The 17,100-nt window shown below is 38.5% G+C and overlaps 2 protein-coding genes and 1 long non-coding RNA gene across 6 annotated transcripts in view; 1 reads left to right on the top strand and 2 right to left on the bottom strand.

Annotated features, from left to right (window-relative positions):
* Positions 1–530, bottom strand: part of SERINC5 (serine incorporator 5) — a 45,515-nt gene extending 44,985 nt beyond the window's left edge. The window contains exon 1 of one of the 2 annotated variants that reach the window (XM_058169391.1): positions 239–530. Coding sequence is in view for 1 of the 2 variants with exons in the window: in XM_058169390.1 (XP_058025373.1) it covers positions 239–265 (27 nt within the window). In the remaining variant the exon portion in view is untranslated. The remainder of the gene's footprint in view (positions 1–238) is intronic. The other variant, XM_058169390.1, reaches the window with a different exon arrangement.
* Positions 531–807: 277 nt separating this feature from the next.
* The window catches only part of LOC131191353 (uncharacterized), a 29,908-nt gene continuing 13,615 nt past the window's right edge, over positions 808–17,100 (top strand). The window contains exon 1 of the long non-coding RNA XR_009153480.1: positions 808–1,186. This is a non-coding gene — a long non-coding RNA (uncharacterized LOC131191353). The remainder of the gene's footprint in view (positions 1,187–17,100) is intronic.
* The window catches only part of CDK7 (cyclin dependent kinase 7), a 34,762-nt gene continuing 22,218 nt past the window's right edge, over positions 4,557–17,100 (bottom strand). For all 3 annotated transcript variants that reach the window (XM_058169393.1, XM_058169395.1, XM_058169394.1), the window contains 9 exons: positions 16,894–16,961; positions 14,489–14,557; positions 13,233–13,343; positions 12,451–12,569; positions 10,092–10,191; positions 8,548–8,634; positions 8,296–8,445; positions 5,756–5,903; positions 4,557–4,782 (listed from right to left, as the gene is read on the bottom strand). In XM_058169393.1, the coding sequence (XP_058025376.1) occupies positions 4,757–4,782; positions 5,756–5,903; positions 8,296–8,445; positions 8,548–8,634; positions 10,092–10,191; positions 12,451–12,569; positions 13,233–13,343; positions 14,489–14,557; positions 16,894–16,961 (878 nt within the window). In that variant the 3' untranslated portion in view covers positions 4,557–4,756. The remainder of the gene's footprint in view (positions 4,783–5,755; positions 5,904–8,295; positions 8,446–8,547; positions 8,635–10,091; positions 10,192–12,450; positions 12,570–13,232; positions 13,344–14,488; positions 14,558–16,893; positions 16,962–17,100) is intronic.

Genomic DNA, 17,100 nt, shown 5'->3' on the forward strand with positions numbered 1-17,100 from the left:
AGAGCTCCTAAATGGCTGGAGAATCTGGTGAGGAGCCAGGCTTCCGCCGGAGAAGCGCACCCGCCAGCGCATCTCCTGCCCATCGCGAAGGCGCGGGGCGAACGGCATTGTCCGGCGAAAAGAAGCGCTGGCGCAGCCCCCAAGGACACCGCCTGCCACGAAGCCAGGGTGGAGCTGTTGAGGAAGGCTCCCTGACCCGGGACAGAAACCCGGCGGGCTGCGTTAGCGCGCGCCTTACCTGGCCGGCGCAGCAGCGCGCAGACATGGTCGTCGCCGCGCAACGCTCTCCCCGCACCTGCCCGCGCTCTTCAGGCGCCTGGTGGCCTCTCCCGGCGAGTCGGCGGCGGCGGGTAGCTGCTGGGGTCCCCTCCGGCTCAGAGAACGCCGAGCGCAGCCTGCTGCGGCGTGGCCCCGGCGCCCAGCTGTCCAGAGACTGACCCACCTCTCGGGTGCAACCCTCAGGGCGGAGAGACAAGCTAGCTCCAGCCCAGCCCAAACAGTGCGATTAGGCTTCCGCTGTCGTCAGTTTGCCTCTAAGGAGCTGGATGGCTTTCCGGTGCGGGGGCCGCGTTAGAAGAGTAGGAGAGGGGAGAGGATCGGGTAAACCCAGCGGCAGGCCACCTGTCCGCGTTCACACGCCCAGGGACTCTGGTGGGGCTCGGAGGTGAAGCGCAGGCGCGATGCCAGGCGGCTTGGGCTTTCCCGAGAGAGAAGGGGGGAGAGGGAGGAGTTGGAGACGGACGGCCGCGCTTGTTTACGAGGAGGCAGGGAAGCGTCTGCCGCGGGTAGCGCTCTGCGGAGGGGCTACCCGCGGGGTGGTCAGGGCAGCCGACGTTTTCAGGGAGAAAAATGCCTAGTGGGCTCCGCTAGTAAGGCGACTCGCTTCACCCCTTGCGTTTTATTTTGCGTCTGAAAGCGCCTTTCTGCTGGATGAGGCTGGAGCTTGCTTCTCGCGCTCCATTTTTTTATTATTATTGTTTTGGCAAGGACAAGAATCAAGCTGCTCAGTCGTTTGAGTATTGTAGGTGCTGCTACCCCATCTTTTTATTGAGCCTGTTTCTTTGCAGTTGCTTTGTACATACGTTTTATAATTGTTTATTTTTTCATGTGTTGTGTATTCTACTCAAGACCTGTTTTTACGATGTAATAAGCATGTCACTATTTTTTTCAACCCGTTAACCAAGAGGTAAGCTCCTCGAAATGCATTGAGACTCGGATACAATGCAGTCTTGCTTTTATCAATTTCTTTTCCCTGACCAGTATTTGTTGGTGCAAATCTGTTGGTTCTCATCTTAATGAATCAATTAAAAAAAATGACATCATATCAAGGTGGATGTGAAAATGTCAGTCTAGTTTTATAAAAATGTCACAGGGCCTCTGTGGCTCAGACTGCTAATGCAGTCTGTTATTAACAGCAGCTGCTTGCAATTACTGCAGGTTCTAGTCCCACCAGGCCCAAGGTTGACTCAGCCTTCCATCCTTTATAAGGTAGGTAAAATGAGGACCCAGATTGTCGGGGGCAATAAGTTGACTTTGTATATAGAATAGAATTTTTATTGGCCAAGTGTGATTGGACACACAAGGAATTTGTCTTGGTGCATATGCTCTCAGTGTACATAAAAGAAAAAATACGTTCATCAAGGTACAACATTTACAACACAATTGATGGTCAATATATCAATATAAATCATAAGTCATAAATATAAATATATAAATATACAAATAGGATGAAGACTATTGCTAACATAGTGTAAGCTGCCCTGAGTCTTCGGAGAAAGGCGGGATATAAATGCAAATAAAAAAATGTGAAGTATAAAGATACAAAGGGAATTCTGAGCATTATGAGGCACTGAGTTGAAGAACTGACATTCTTATATTCCTGGATCTCAGCATCTTTCAGAATCTTTTGACTAGAGCAGTGATGGCTAAGCTTTTTCCCATCGTGTGCCAAAAGCGGGGTGGTGGTGGTCACGTGCGCATGTGCCCATATCCATAATGCAATCCCCCTGCGCCCCACGCCCTCACACATGCGGGAGTGACCACCCCGCACTCTCCCTGCTTTTGGCAAGTGATGGCAAAAAGGTTACCAGTAAGACCAGAGGCCCAATTTTTTGCCTTCCCCAGGCTCCAGTGGCTTTCTTGGAGCCTGGGGAGGACAAAAATGGCCTTCCCCATCACCTGGAGGCCAAAAATGGTCCATTTCCCGACTTCTGGTGGGCCTGGAAGGCCTGAAAATGAGCTGGCTGGTGCATGCATGTGCACTGGAGCTGAGCTAGGGCAACACTCGGGTGCCCACAGATATGGCTCCGCGTGCCACCTGTGGCACGCGTGCCGTAGGTTCGCCATCAAGGGACCAGAGTCTAGAGCAGGAGTGTTAAACTCTATTTCATTGAGGGCCGCATCAGGGTCGTGTTTGGCCAGGGGAAGTGTAGCCAGCTTGATGTCACTCATGTTGGGGGCGTCTGTGGAGGCCTAAAGGTTCTGCCAACGAAAACTGGCTCCTGAGCTCCATTTTCAGCCGCAACAGCCTCCTGCAACCCTCTGCCAACAAAAACTGAGCTCCGGAGGGCCAACTGCAGCCCTCACAAGCTCTGTTTTTGCTTGCAGAGGACTGGTCCTTCGCTGTTTCCAGGGTGGCCCCGCGAGCCAGATCCGACCCAGAGGCCTTGAGTTTGACACCTCTGTTCTAGAGCAATGTTTTTCAACTTTTGCAATTCTGGGAGTTGAAGTCCACAAAGTTCTGGGAATTTGGAGTTTACAGATGTTAAGATTGAGAAACACTGCATAGAACATCCTCCTGGTGAGATTAGGCTTTAGGTGCAATAAGTACTTTTCAGTGTTACTGGTTCTTCCTGTTGGGATTCAGAATATGGACTCATCCTATTTGACACCTCAGTTGTTGGCCATTGTTGCTCTGTTTTCCTATATGCTGTTTAAAAATTACATGAAATTGGGGAATATAATCATTCAGAACTTTGGAGAGGGGGCCAGGGGCACACTGAAGACAGGGTAACTCTATGGTTTGTTACTCTAAAGCAGTGTTTTTCAAACTTGGCAACTTTGAAGAATTCTCCGAGAATTCCCCAACGAACCCTGTTGCCAAATTTGAAAAACACTGCTCTAAAGAGTTAACTATAAAAGCATATTACAGACCTAAGAAATGTAGCAGAAACAGTGGTGGGCTGCTGCTGGTTCGGGCGAACCAGTAGTTCTGACCAGCTGGCCCCACCCACCTGCCCCCACCCTATCCTGTCCTATATTTCCTTTTTTCTGAGACGGCTGATTTCTGTCCCTCCGCTGGTCTATTACCGGGGCTGCCTTAGAAGGTAAGCAGCTGAGCTTCAAATTGCTGTATTTTGAAAGCTACGTGCAAGTGCGTTAGGCAAGTGCGAAGCGTGCACTCACAGAACCAGTTGTTAAACCGGTTGCAGCCGGCACCACTGAGCAGAAGCATTTGAAAGCCCCACTTAGAGGAAAAACTAATGTTCAGCTCAGACTAGACAGCAGGTAAGAAAATAGATGAATGCAGTGGGAAATATTAGAATTTTATATTATTAGAATGGGTTAAAAGTAAATGCAGGGATGTTAAGGAGTAATACAGATAGTCCTCCACTTAAAATCACAATTAAGCCCCAGATTTCTGTTGCTAAGCGAGACAAATGAGTTCTGACCCTTTTTATGACCTTTCTTGCCACAGTTAAGAAAATTATTGCAGTTGTTTAGTATCACAGTTGTTAAGTGAATCTGGCTTCCCGATTGACATTGCTTGTCAGAAGGTTGTAGAAGGTGATCAGAGGTTATGTCCCAACTTTTCACATTCCTGAATTTGGGATTGCTATTCAGTCACTCATGTCTTATTTCTCACCTTCACTACTGCATTGTACCTGAGACAGCCCTTGCAAACTATTCAGAAGCTGTAGTTAGTCCACCTAAGTATCCTCGTGTAACATCACTAATGGCTTCTGGATATTTGTGGAACCATCTATCTCCAGTTTCCATGCTTCTCCCCCCCCCAACCTGACACATGGAATAACCTCTTTCCCTCCCCCCCATTGCAAATTCCTGAATCTGCTGGCCATTAAGAATGCTTTGAAGACTCAGTGACCAAAAATGATATATGCACCTATTGTAACTATACGTTTTTGTTCTTTGTTTTGAATGGGAAGCATAAAATTATGAAATAAATAAGTCCACAGTTTTTTCCATGGACATTCCATTAATCTCTTTGATTTAGTTCATGTTATTCATTGTTATGTCTTTATTTCAATCCATTTTTTAAATTCTACATACTTTTTAATTCAACATCTGCTCAACATCATGTCTTCAAAGTATTTGGGTTTCTGCTTGGTAATCTGGTTTCTCAAGGAGCAAGCAGCTTTATGCTATATACTGAAGCATATTGTTAGAACAAAATATTTTAGCCTTGTCTCTGCCTAACAGGGATATTTGGAAAAAAAGAGTTTCATTTCTAATCTTTGCATTTGCAATTTATAATTTTCCAGTTCATTCAGCTGATTGTGCATGTATTTATACTTAAAACATTTTTACTCAGCACATCATTTTTTTGTATTTTTATTTTTTTTAAAAAAGGTAACAAAATACATGGTTATTATGTATTGAAATACTACATACATATTACATACATTTACAAACATAGCTTTCTCCTATTTTTAATTGACTTCTCCCAGTTCTCACATTTGGTCTTTTCAGATATCATAGCAGCAGAAATGTTCAAGATCCTCATTTCCCATAGTTGTCAAAAAACCAGTTTTTTGGGTAACCCTGGGTGGAAAAAATACACATCTCATATTTTTGCATATCAGTTTAGCAAATTACTATGTCTTGATCCTTCTCAAAAATTTATTATAGCTATGTATTGTTGGAAATATATAAAGTACAGGTTTTACTATCTATTCCTAATCTGAATGTGGAAACTGTGGGGATGAGGAATTTCTCTTCTGAACTTTAAATAAAAAAGACTATATTCAATAAATGCAAATACTCTCTTGCTTTATATTGGTATCCTCATGAAGTCTAATACAGGTTGTTTCCAAGCGACAAAATTCTTTGCTGTTTGAACAATTCCAGTAAATATTTTCTAGTTTTAAGACTGTAATCTCTGGATTTTTTTCAATTTGTGAAACATAACTCATCAAAACTGAATCTTATTCAAGCAGAGCATGGCTACATTTCTTTTACAAATAAAACTAAGTCTCTTAGAAGGCTTTTCTGCTAAAAAGCAGTCTAGAAATGTTTAAATAAAAACATTTTAAATAATGGTAACACTAATTGAACTCTTTAAACCAGGAATGGCAAACCCACTTTCCTGCTCCCTTACTTTGGATAAAATGCAATATATGTTTATTTTAAACATTAGAATGATAATATGCTTTTGTGCATATTTATATGTGTGCATGAAAAGTAAATATGACTATGTGATCAAAGCTCTGTCCTTATTTATAGAATATACAGCATACATAAAAATAGATGGTTTTGACCACATGGTTGCAGCTGCATCTCTATGTGGCTGCCCATGGATATGGTAGTTATGGTATCTGACAAGTTTAAGTTCAGACATGGAGACCCAGTGCCTGACTTTGGGTCAGTCACCCCTCTTAGCCCAACCCACAGGGCTGTTATAGAAATAAAATTAAATAAGATTCCATATGAAAATCATATATTTCTGAGAGAAAAAGCAGGATATGAATTAGATTAATTAACACAAAATCTAAGAAACAATTGATCATAATTTTACCTTGATCTTTTCCATCCACCCTTTTTCTTTTTAAATTAGAAACAGGATTTTGTTGCTCTTTCAAAGCTTCTGCAGGGCAGTTGGGTCTTGGCAATTGACTTCCAGGTGTCGGTGCTGGTCGATTACTAAAATACTCATGTTTCAGTGCCTGAAATGCAGAAGGACAGAATAAGCTGCATCTTTCAAGCAACAGTTCTCTCTATACAAGCTGTATTTAACATGTTTGGTTGTATGAACTTTAATTAAAAGCTTTTGCATGAGCCGGAAAGAAATATAATGGTAATAAGAGAGAATATTGCCACAGTTCTATATATTCCATTTAGAATTAGAAATGGTACAGGAGTTGAAAATGGTGTCACTGTAAAGGTAAAAAGAAGACAATAAGATGTCCAATGTTAGTATTAGCAAGCTGCCAACATGTGCTGCAGTCAGACTTGGAAAGTCTGGACTTGTTTGGGACCAGCTAGGAACAAAGATTTATCATACTAATTTTGTGCCCTCCAGATACACTGGATATCAGGTCTTTAATCTCCAGATAACTTGTTAATATTGTGTTGATACATTCATTTTGATAAAATATAGGGATGAACAGATAGAACATATCAAAGCCTGATCATTCAGGAATCTAGAAATAGGCAGGTAAGCTAATTAATTATAAATAAGTTAGGTTAAGTTAGGTGCCAAAACATAGAACAACAGAATTGGAAGGGAACTTGGAGGTCTTCTAGTCCAACCCCTGCTCAAGAGACAACCCTCTCTCTATAGAGACAGACCTAGATAGACAGATATATAGGTTCATAGGAGATATAGATACCCCTGCTTGAGCAGGAGACCCTATATGCTATGCAATAAAACAGAAGCTCCTTTGAGTGCTATTCTTTATACATCCAGCAGCTCTTAAAGAATGAGGAAGTGAACAGATTTGCGTACAATTGTATTCCTTACCCCCAAACAAAAACATCCAAAGACGGCTGAAAAAGTTAAGGGGGTATAGGATGCTGAATGACTGTAAGGATGGAGTATGGAGTACCTTTAATAAAGTACAACCACAACTGAGCCCAAAATTTCTGCTGCTAAGCCAGCCAGTTGTTAAGTGAATTTTGCCTCATTTTATGACCTTTCTTGTCACAGTTGTTAAGTGAATCACAGCAGTTGTTAAGTTAGTGACACAGCTGTTAAGTAAACCTGGCTTCCCCATTGACTTTTCTGGTCAGAAGATCGCAAAAGATCCCAGGACACCGCAACCATCATAAATATGAGTCAGTTGCCAAGCATCTGAATTTTGATCATGGGCATGCTGCAACAGTTGTAAATGTGAAAAACTGTCAGGTCCCTTTTTCAGTGCCTATGTAACTTTGATCAGTCACTAAATGAATGGTTGTAAGTCGAGAACTACCTATAGAGAAGGCTTGCACATTCAGTGGTGTTTGCAGGGACTGATAAAAGTAGAGTCAAAGTGCAGGTCCCTTTTCTAAGGGTGGTGATACAGCATGTAGGCCCAAAAAGGCAGAGTTTGTTATGTAGTGCCATAGCACTGCTTTTATCATTTTCATAAAAGCAGCAAGATCCTCATACAAAAAAATATTTTGTATGAAATCAATGCAATACAAAACACTTAATCATAAAATAATAGTCTATACCCAATTAATAGACAAGTCTGTTGCAACTATATACCTCATGTTTTCTGGTGGGACCTATAGGACTGAAATACATTTCTAGGTATCTATGCCAGGAAAAACTTTTAGTGTGACCTGAGAAAAAAATGAAGACCACAAGAACAGCTGCAGCACACAAATAGACGTTCCCAGTCTTTAAAATAATAATAAAGGCAGCTCTATCTGGAAACATTTGTTCATATGGAGTTCTCAAGAAAGGGTTTAGGAAAAAGGTCTGAAACATTTTGCTAGTGTTGATTAATAAACACACCAAACCAAGATTTTAAAACACATGCTTTTAATTACAAATACAATATGGGAATAAATTCAGAGGTACTTGCATCTTCTTATAATAAATTCTGTTGCAAGCACTCTAGCTACTTGTGGGGCCTCAGAGAAAGGGAAGTTATTGGTTCAGTGCCCATTCTTCTTCTTTGCAGTCTGAGCCAAGGGAGAAATTGCTTTGCCACTAAGTGCTGAGAGATCAGGCATGCTTCTCCTTTCCACTAGCAAGACACAAACCTTTCTCTCTTCTCCATTGCTTAAGCTGCTTTACCTGACTGATTTCTTGAGTTGGTGGCCCTAGATTTTGGCCGAAGAAGTCCTGCCTTGCAATTTGCTTTAGCTGTATTCAGCCACTAGCCTGATTCACTTACCCTTTTAACTTTATCTTGAGAACTGGTTGTCGGAAAGCAAACTGAAAGTTATTAACTCACTGATAATATCAGAAACAAACTCATTGCCAAGAAGATGGCCTGAAAAGGGCAATAGGCATGGAAAATGTGAGATTATAGTTTTATTTTTTTTTACAACAAAATAGAGCAGTTTTGTCAACTATTTTTTTTTAGTACACTAGCAGTAATTTATAGGGTAAGTTAAAAATACCTGACTAGCTGTGAGCCTAGTACAAGGATCAAAGCGAAATAAGCCTTGCAGCAATTCCAGCAAATCATCACCGGCGGCACTGAAGATGTGCTGAAATTGCATTCCAGGGAAACTTTTAAAAGTAACATAATCTGGAAGATTTGTCATACCCTGTTGGAAGAAAATGAAACAAGTATAAGAAAAGGTTAGTTACTACGGAATGATAGCCCCACTTCTATAAATACAATTTAATTCTTCAGCCAATCAACTTACAGGCCATTGCTCCTCTGTTGGCGTACCAAGGGTTTCAAAAATCTTGGTGAGCTGATCCAGATCAGAATCTCCTGGCAAAAATGGAACCTATAGTAAGATGAACACACTGGGATTCAAAACGTTTAATGATTTGGCTTTACAAGTCTCATGGTTTCTGAGCAATAAATTCAAGTCATGGCAATAAATTCTCTACATTGCGAGACTCTGGTTTTTTATAATGACTGGAGAATAATTTAATTTCATACAGATGAGAGGGAGGAGGAGGAGGATGGGGAGAAACCCTGGAATGACTGAAGTGATGGAAGAACGAAGAAAAGGCCTCTCCAAGCAATCTGTTCACTGCCTCATCAAGAGGGACATGAGAAAGAGATTCGCAAAAGTAAAGATAGAGTGTCCCACTCCAATGTGGCTCAGACTCCGCCCATTATTAGTATCAGTTGAAGGAAAGCAACCTTAAACATGTGAAAATTCTTAGGTTTTATGACATACCAAAGATGGTTGCAGAGTATATTCCCCACCGCCACCCAGTGGTGAAATCTGAAATGGTTTACTACTGGTTCGCTGGCTGTGCATGTGTGCTGTGTGCGCGCATGCACAGTGCACGCCATGTACCAAATGCAGGGTGCGCATGCACGCACTGCACGCCAAAATGAGACATGTGGTAAGTAAAACAGCGCACAGGGTGTGTGTGTGATCAGCTGTGGTGTGTGATCTTTTTTTTTTCTTTTAAAAATATTACAACCTATTTGGCCGAATAGGTTATAAAAAAATTGCTTTTAAAAGTAAAAAAAAAAGGCTCTGATGATTGCACAGCTCAGCTGTGATTGTCAGAGCTTCTTTTTTTACCTTTTAAAAGCATTTTTTTAAAAGAAGGGCAAGCAGGGAAGCGGGCGACTGGGCATTGGGTGGGCATGGACGGGGTGGTGGTGGCAGGGATTTTTGCTACCGGTTCTCCGAACCACTGCCATCACTACCAGATTGGCTGATCCGGTCCGAACCAGGAGCATTTCACCCCTGCCCCCACCCCACTCCCTCCCCAAATGTGACTGACCCTTACCTTCAAAGCAGCTCTATTTTAATGGGCTGCTGGACTCTGGAATAATTTGCGGGGTTCATCTGGCTCTGGGTTTTGTTTTTTCCCCACTATGATGGGTATGACAATTGATTTTCTGTTTTAGTAATGAGGATGCTCTGCCCTGCTTAGTACTCTATATCAGGGGTGTCAAACTCATGTTGTCACGGCACTGTTTGACAGCCCTGCTCTATACAGTCACTTAGGTTGGGGTAATGTATAAATATAGCTAAATAAATAAGATACTTGTATTTGTTACAGCAGAAGGAATAACCTTCAGGAACAGCCTCTATGAAGACAATGGTTAGATAAAAGAAACCTGAATCGGACAGAACTGTAACCTAAGAAAAGCTCTCAGTCAAGGCTCTCCCTAGTTCTCTCTTACTTGTTAACACCGACAGATTGAATGATGGTGCAAGAAGTGAAATTTAACCTGTCAATCACTTTCAGTCAAGCCCTGTCCCACACTTACCCTTAGAAGCAATTCAGCCAAGATGCAGCCTACTGCCCACATGTCCACACCCACCCCATACATTCTAGCTCCAAACAATAGTTCGGGTGCTCGATACCACCTGTAAAATAGGTAACAATCAGATTACATTGTCTTTCTTCACTGAAGAGACTTATGTAAAACTTAAGGTACAAACTTGTCAATTGTTTTTTTCAAAGTACAAGTTTAAAACAATATAAAGAAGAAATGCAGATAAGAAATCACATATAAACAATGAAATATGGGTAGATAGTCAACAAATCTCTTTAAAAATCATGTATGAGTAATATATTCTAGTACATCTTTAAAAGCTTACCATGGTATGAGATATTTTATATCCTTTTCACAATCAAGCTATGTGGGGAGAGAGAAACTACACATTTGTTCACTTTGCCTTTAAGGATGAAAATATTTATTTAAGTATAGACCTTTCCTACAGATTAATACCTTAAAATTAACTTGAAAAAATATTTTAAAAAGTTGAAGAAAAAGTAATGAACAATACCATTAATACCAAATCTTCAAAAGCAATTTCTAAGAAGCCTAATGGTTTTAATTCAGCTTAAATTCACCATTAGGCTGAATGAGTCCTAACTGTAATTACAGATATTAACAATAGGGTCAATTTTGAAGTAACACATGCACTGAAAGTTCTTAGAAGAATTAAAGTTATTGGTGAGTAATAGTTGTATGGAAACGATACATAATCAGCTCTCACTTTCAGGTAGCCGAGTAGGAATGCAGCAATTGGTATATTTCCTTTTGTCAATTTTCTACTTACTCATATTTCTTCCATTTTCTTCCATGTTCATTTCCCCCACAAGATCCAAAAATGATCTTTCCCACACTCAAAACCACTCACCACCCTTGTATTCTTCATTAATTCTCTCAATCCTTCAACACAATCACATTAATCATATTTTTAGATTTGTACTTCCTTTGCCAAGTGTATATGAATACATTTATGTTTAACCACATATTCAAAACAGAAAGGGTGTTTTCTAACTAATTCTCACCATCTGCTCTTCCAATTCATTTTTGGGTCACCTCATAGACCAATAGTTTTTTTTTCATATTTTCCTATTGTGGTCCTCCCATTTGTTCCTTATAATTTAACAAAATAATTTCTTCCTCATTTGTATTCATTTAAAATGTTGCATGATTTTATCCAAAATTCATTTTTTATCATTATTAAGTGGAATATGTCACTGTAATAATGTAACAACAACAATCTATGGTTTCCTACTTTCATACACACAACATATTAGGTTACTCCAATTCATACTTCTAGAGATATATTTTAGTCTTTCATTCATAATTAAATCCATATTATTTTCCTACATGTAATTAACTGCATTCTCCAAGTTTAGCCAACCTTTGTTAAATCTGTCATCTTTCTCTTACTTGTACTGACACACAATGCACCTATTCTTCCTTTCAGTTATTAATGCATGCCTTGTATTATTTATTTTTCTTACAGTTCAAGACACAATCTTCCATATGCCATGGGCATAATTAGATGGGCTTATAAATATTGGCTATTCAACATGGCTTTGGTCCCTGAAGACTTTTCCACAGTAAGACAGAGATGGTGTAATCTAGTTATCAGCCACAATTGTACCCATGCCACATAGTGTAGTTTCTAAGTGTTGGGAGAAGTCATTTTGGGTGCATTTTACCAGGGACATCACAAGAACAATCAAATACAAAGTTTATTCCTAGCATGCTCACATTATTTTCTGTAAGCCAGGATCTTTATTGCAGAGACTATTTTGCAAACCAACATACTACTGTTCATTTCTTACGAAGTATAGTCATGTGAAAAAGTAATTACATTCCATGTAAAGGTGAAATAACTGAACAGAACAGAACAACCTATGAAAAATGGACTTTTAAACATTTTTTAATTTTATAAAAAGATCATAATCTCTGTTTAAAACTAATCCGGCAGGAATCTAAACCTTCCAATTCAGTATCATTATATATAATGAGAAGGAGTGGAAATAATGATTAAAATGTTAATGAATCCCAGGATCTGAAAATATATTTCATATTATACTACATAGTATATGACTTATGTAATTTACTTTATTTATATTCAGCTAATGTGGAATTTAGTGTTTTTACTTTAATATTACACTAAGTAAGTACTAGAAACATCTTCAGTGTCTGTTCATCTGAAATGCTTTACTTACATAGGACCTTTTCCTTATCCCCAAAGTAAGAGAATTCCCCCCAATAACTATGATACAGTCCGTCCTTCTCTAAGGTATGACTAGACAAGCAAACAAAGTGATTATAAGAATAGCTTATTTGTGTGCATCAATGTTTTCTTTCTTACCTTGTGACTACTTGATGTGTATAAACTCTGTTTGGACTTCCAAAAGATTTTGCCAAACCAAAATCAGCTAGTTTTAAAACTCCATTTTCATCCAGCAACAAATTATTTGGCTTAAGATCCTTAAAAAGAGAGATTGAGCAAAATGATAGGAGTATGTAATATTCAAATGAAAATACTTTCTTTTTAGAAAAGGAGTAACTTTTACACTTATAAAAGGAATAAATTAAAATATCAAAACATGTACTGAGAAATAGGTTTGCAGGAAGCAGATTACGCACATATATGATTGAACAACCAAACAGAAAAAATAATACTTAAACTTTTGTGCTTATTTCTGTCCCTGAGGCTATGTGAAGTCCATAATGTATTAGAAACAAATAAAAATTTAAGACAAATATTTTTACCCTAATGATCAGTTTGTCATCTGTTTTGTCTCTTTATCTTGGCAACATAATATGTTTTTCCACCATTGAAGGCATTCTGAGCAAGTTATTAAAACATACCATAAATCCAAATGATATATTATTTGAAAGTATTGGCTTTGTGAGAGGTATTATACTTTCAGAAAGATCACCATTGTCTATTAGGACAAAAATAGCAACATGACTGCAAATTATTTAGACAAATAAATGAAATTTTATTTAGATATTAACACTTCAGATTTAATTAAAGCCAAGACAAGGAATTTACAAAGAGCTCCATCATTCTAGTCCCACAATTCTTGTTTAAACAAGATCACTGTTGGCTGGAAGTCTGTTCATTTTGTTTCTACGTTTACTTACCCTATGAAGAATCCAGTGTTCGTGTAAATATTCTAATCCCTGAAGTGTCATCAGCATATATGCTTTGATGTGGGAAGGTGTCAATACAAGACTAGTGTCCTTTATTATAACCTGTAAATCAATATATTTTTATCAACTGCAACCACTTAATAACTAAGTTTACACACGTCTGTATTCAAATACAGAACCGACCATTTAGATGGTACAAAATTTCATGGGAATAGTAGTGAGGAACAACAAACATGGAGGATTCCAGAATAACGAATACTTTTCACCGCAGATTTACAGAAGATTAATTCGTCAATGATATTAGGAATGCAGCTTTACAAAGTGACAAGGTTACTTTCCGCTAAAGATTATGTGTTTTTGTGAAATCTCTATGGTGCTCCCACAAGATACTAAGCTATAACCTCTAGCTTAGTGTCTCCTGACCTCCAATGGCTGGAGTCATACTTTACATTAAACCATAATGTGACTTGCTTGGTTTTGACTTAAGTAAATGGTATGAACTGAGTCACAAAGTTCAGAATTATTAAATCATAGGACATCAGTTTATCTTAACTTAGTCTCACCAATTTCCACGGCTCTCTGCCAAGCATGATCTAGCTGACCCACAGTTTCTATTTAACAAAAAGTTATCTGAGACACATCTCATTAGAATATTTTAGGTCTAATTTAAATGAATACCTCCTTAAGCAATTTACTCTTTGATAAAAGCACTATCATCTTCAGTCCTCTGTTTCATGAACTTGTTCCTTTTTTGGACTATATCAAATAGGTTGCTTGCAGTATGACTCAATTATTTTACTTGTCTTCAGAATAATGCCATGTATAGTATCATGTTTCCTATATAACTTAGAGGATGAAAACCTCTATTCCTCTAATCGAAGAAAATGGAATTAGAGACAGAATGTTAATTATTTCAGTTACACATTCTTAGATTTAAAAGCAATAAGATACCCCAAAAGGGTTCAAGGACAAGTTAAAGTTGAAGGAAGTACTAAATGATACCGGAGAAGTCTTATGAGAGATATTTTCAGACATGAAACAATTCCTTAGGTTTATTTAATAATCAAGTGACACATTCTACTTTTCTATTCTTTTTCCTAGTTTTTCATGCAACTTTGTGACTTCTTCCCATGAGCTTTGATTACACATAGTGATTATGATTATTGACTATGTATAAAGAATGACTGAAACTCTCCTCTACAGGAAAAGTGAAACCAGTAGAAAATGATTGGTTTAAGCAGTCTTACCTCTAGATCAGTTTCCATAAAATCAAACACTAGACTGATGTTTGATTTGTGTCCAAATGCATCAAGAAGCTGGAACAAAAAGACATTTAGATGTTTGTTCTTGTTTCATAAAAGGAAATGGGTCCAGGTTTAAAGAAATTCTGAGAAAAATAACCTGGGGTGTCTTCTTCCTGCTTGGTCAATTCACAAGCAATGTTAGTTAGCTGGGATGCATGCCAAGCTATCAGGTGATTGCTCTAGATACTCTTACCTTTCCACAGTGCCCCAAAGTGATACTGGATCCAGCTACCTGCTGTGTCCAGGAGTGCTAAGCTGGACATTTTTTAAACTGAGGAAACACACATCTTTTCCTCACCAACTGACAACTTCTTAAATATATGAAGTATTGTGATGACTCTGCCATATGTAGGGAATATTAACAGTAGAATATTAATCTGAAAGGGTGTTTGATTCTTAAAGAGAATTATCTCCTTGTTTTAGAAATATATACTATGATTTTATTAATCCTTGTTAATGTTTTCTATAACCTACCTTGTTACTATGTATATATTCTGAAAGGCAGGATAAACTGACATAAATAATACACAAACCAGAAACAGTATTTCTGACTTCTTGGTATGCTGGCTCAATTTAGATATAATAGAAAGGAATGTTAAATTATACTGCTAGCATTCAATAAATAAAACATAGTTAATGTTTCTGCTCCATCTTCGCAGCTGTTTGCTCTTATCTTTGGCATTTTGAATATGTTATAATTTTCTAAATCACATATAGCAGAAACAATAATATGATGAAAAGCTCCACTCATTCTATCTCAAGCCAAAAAGTTAGCAGTAATAAACCAATGTAAGAAGTCTAGTTTATATATTATAGCAGCAAAGTTGAGCTGCTTTTCATTAACCTGCTTAACTTACAAACTTTAATAAACTGTATAACAGAACCATAGTAGTGAGATAATGTTAGGCAATAAAACCCTGGGTCACAGGAGTGATTTCTGTTGATCTAAAAACTAAGCACATTTACAATTGCAAAAGGTCCTGCTTATCTGACTAAAATAACTAAGACGAAAGATTAAAACCACATTCCTGCAGTCAGGTTTCATTGCGAAGCTATAAACTAAGTTCTGGATTGTACTCAGGACTGTCTTTAATTTTTAGATTCTGGAGCAGAGAGAGAGGCAAGAGAGAGAGATATTACAGTAATCATTATGCAACAAGTAGTATCTTAAAGAGTTTAGTGTTCCCTAAATAATAAGCTTTATTCTTTGAATACTCCAAACGACTTTCCATTTAATTTTGATAATTACTGTTGCATATTGTTACTAGTTATGTACCGGTGATTGCTCTACATGTATACATTTATTCATACTGTAACATGGGGTATATGTAGAGATTTAAGCTTGCAAAGTTCTTTTTGTCTGAAAGATATGTCTTTCAGTGTCTTGAGTTCCCTTGGAAAACTATTCAATATAGCATAATAGTTAACAAAAGCTTTCTCAGCAAGTAACTGAACTCCAAAAATTCAGCTCATGGGTTCATAATTAATAGCACTTAGCAATAGCAATAGCATTAAGACTTATATACCGCCTCACAGTGCTTTATAGCACTCTCCGGGCGTTTACAATTTCAGCATATTGCCTCCAACAATCTGAGTCCTTAATATTTGAAACCAAGGGGTTCACTGCTATTAGAAGATTACATTCTTTTATTGCAGTATATATGGTTTCTTCCCACTTTAACATACCGTATATACTCGAGTATAAGCCGAGTTTTTCAGCACGTTTTTTGTGCTGAAAAACGTCCCCTCGGCTTATACTCGAGTATATACGGCTTATACTCGAGGTTTTTTTTCTTCTTCTTTTTTTCACATTATACCGGATGGTGCAAACTTGGCGGGCTTTTGCATTAGCGCGGGGAAGCCCTGCCGGTGCAGTGAGAGGGCGGGGCGGGGGAGCCGCCAGCCTTCTCGGCTGAGGGAGGGAGGCTTTCCCTGACCGGTAGCTGCCTCATTTCCCTCCCTCGGCTTATACTCGAGTTCCCAGTTTACCCCAGTTTTTTGGGGTAAAATTGGGGACCTCGGCTTATACTCGGATCGGCTTATATTCGAGTATATACGGTAATCAAGATTTACCTGAAACTGAACCATGCCATTTGCCTCTTTCATATTATCCTAACATACATGGAGTACATGGATGAACAGAAAAGTGCCATAGGTAAACAGCTTATACAAGAATGTAATGAATTAGGCCTAATACACAAATGGATTTTCTAAGTAATTTTTTTCCTATCAACTTTAGAAGATTGATTTTTCTGGGAAGTCTCAGAGAAATAACAATTTCTAGCCAATTATATTGACAGCAAGGTAACAACATAACTAATATTTTTTATATAATATTTCATACTTACTCCAATAATATTTGGATGGCTAAGCTCTTGCAGCAGTTTTATTTCTCGAAGTGCTGTTCTATTTATACCTTATTTGAAAGAACATAAAATTAAAAAACTTTGAGATACCTTAGGTGTTTCAAAGACTGCATTAATAAGGAGGGCTCAATGCTGATACTTCTGTCTTGATGATTTATGTACACATTTGTAATAGTATAATGCCCATAT

The sequence above is a fragment of the Ahaetulla prasina genome, chromosome 2 (assembly GCF_028640845.1).
Source record: "Ahaetulla prasina isolate Xishuangbanna chromosome 2, ASM2864084v1, whole genome shotgun sequence".
NCBI classification, from domain to species: Eukaryota; Metazoa; Chordata; class Lepidosauria; order Squamata; family Colubridae; genus Ahaetulla; species Ahaetulla prasina.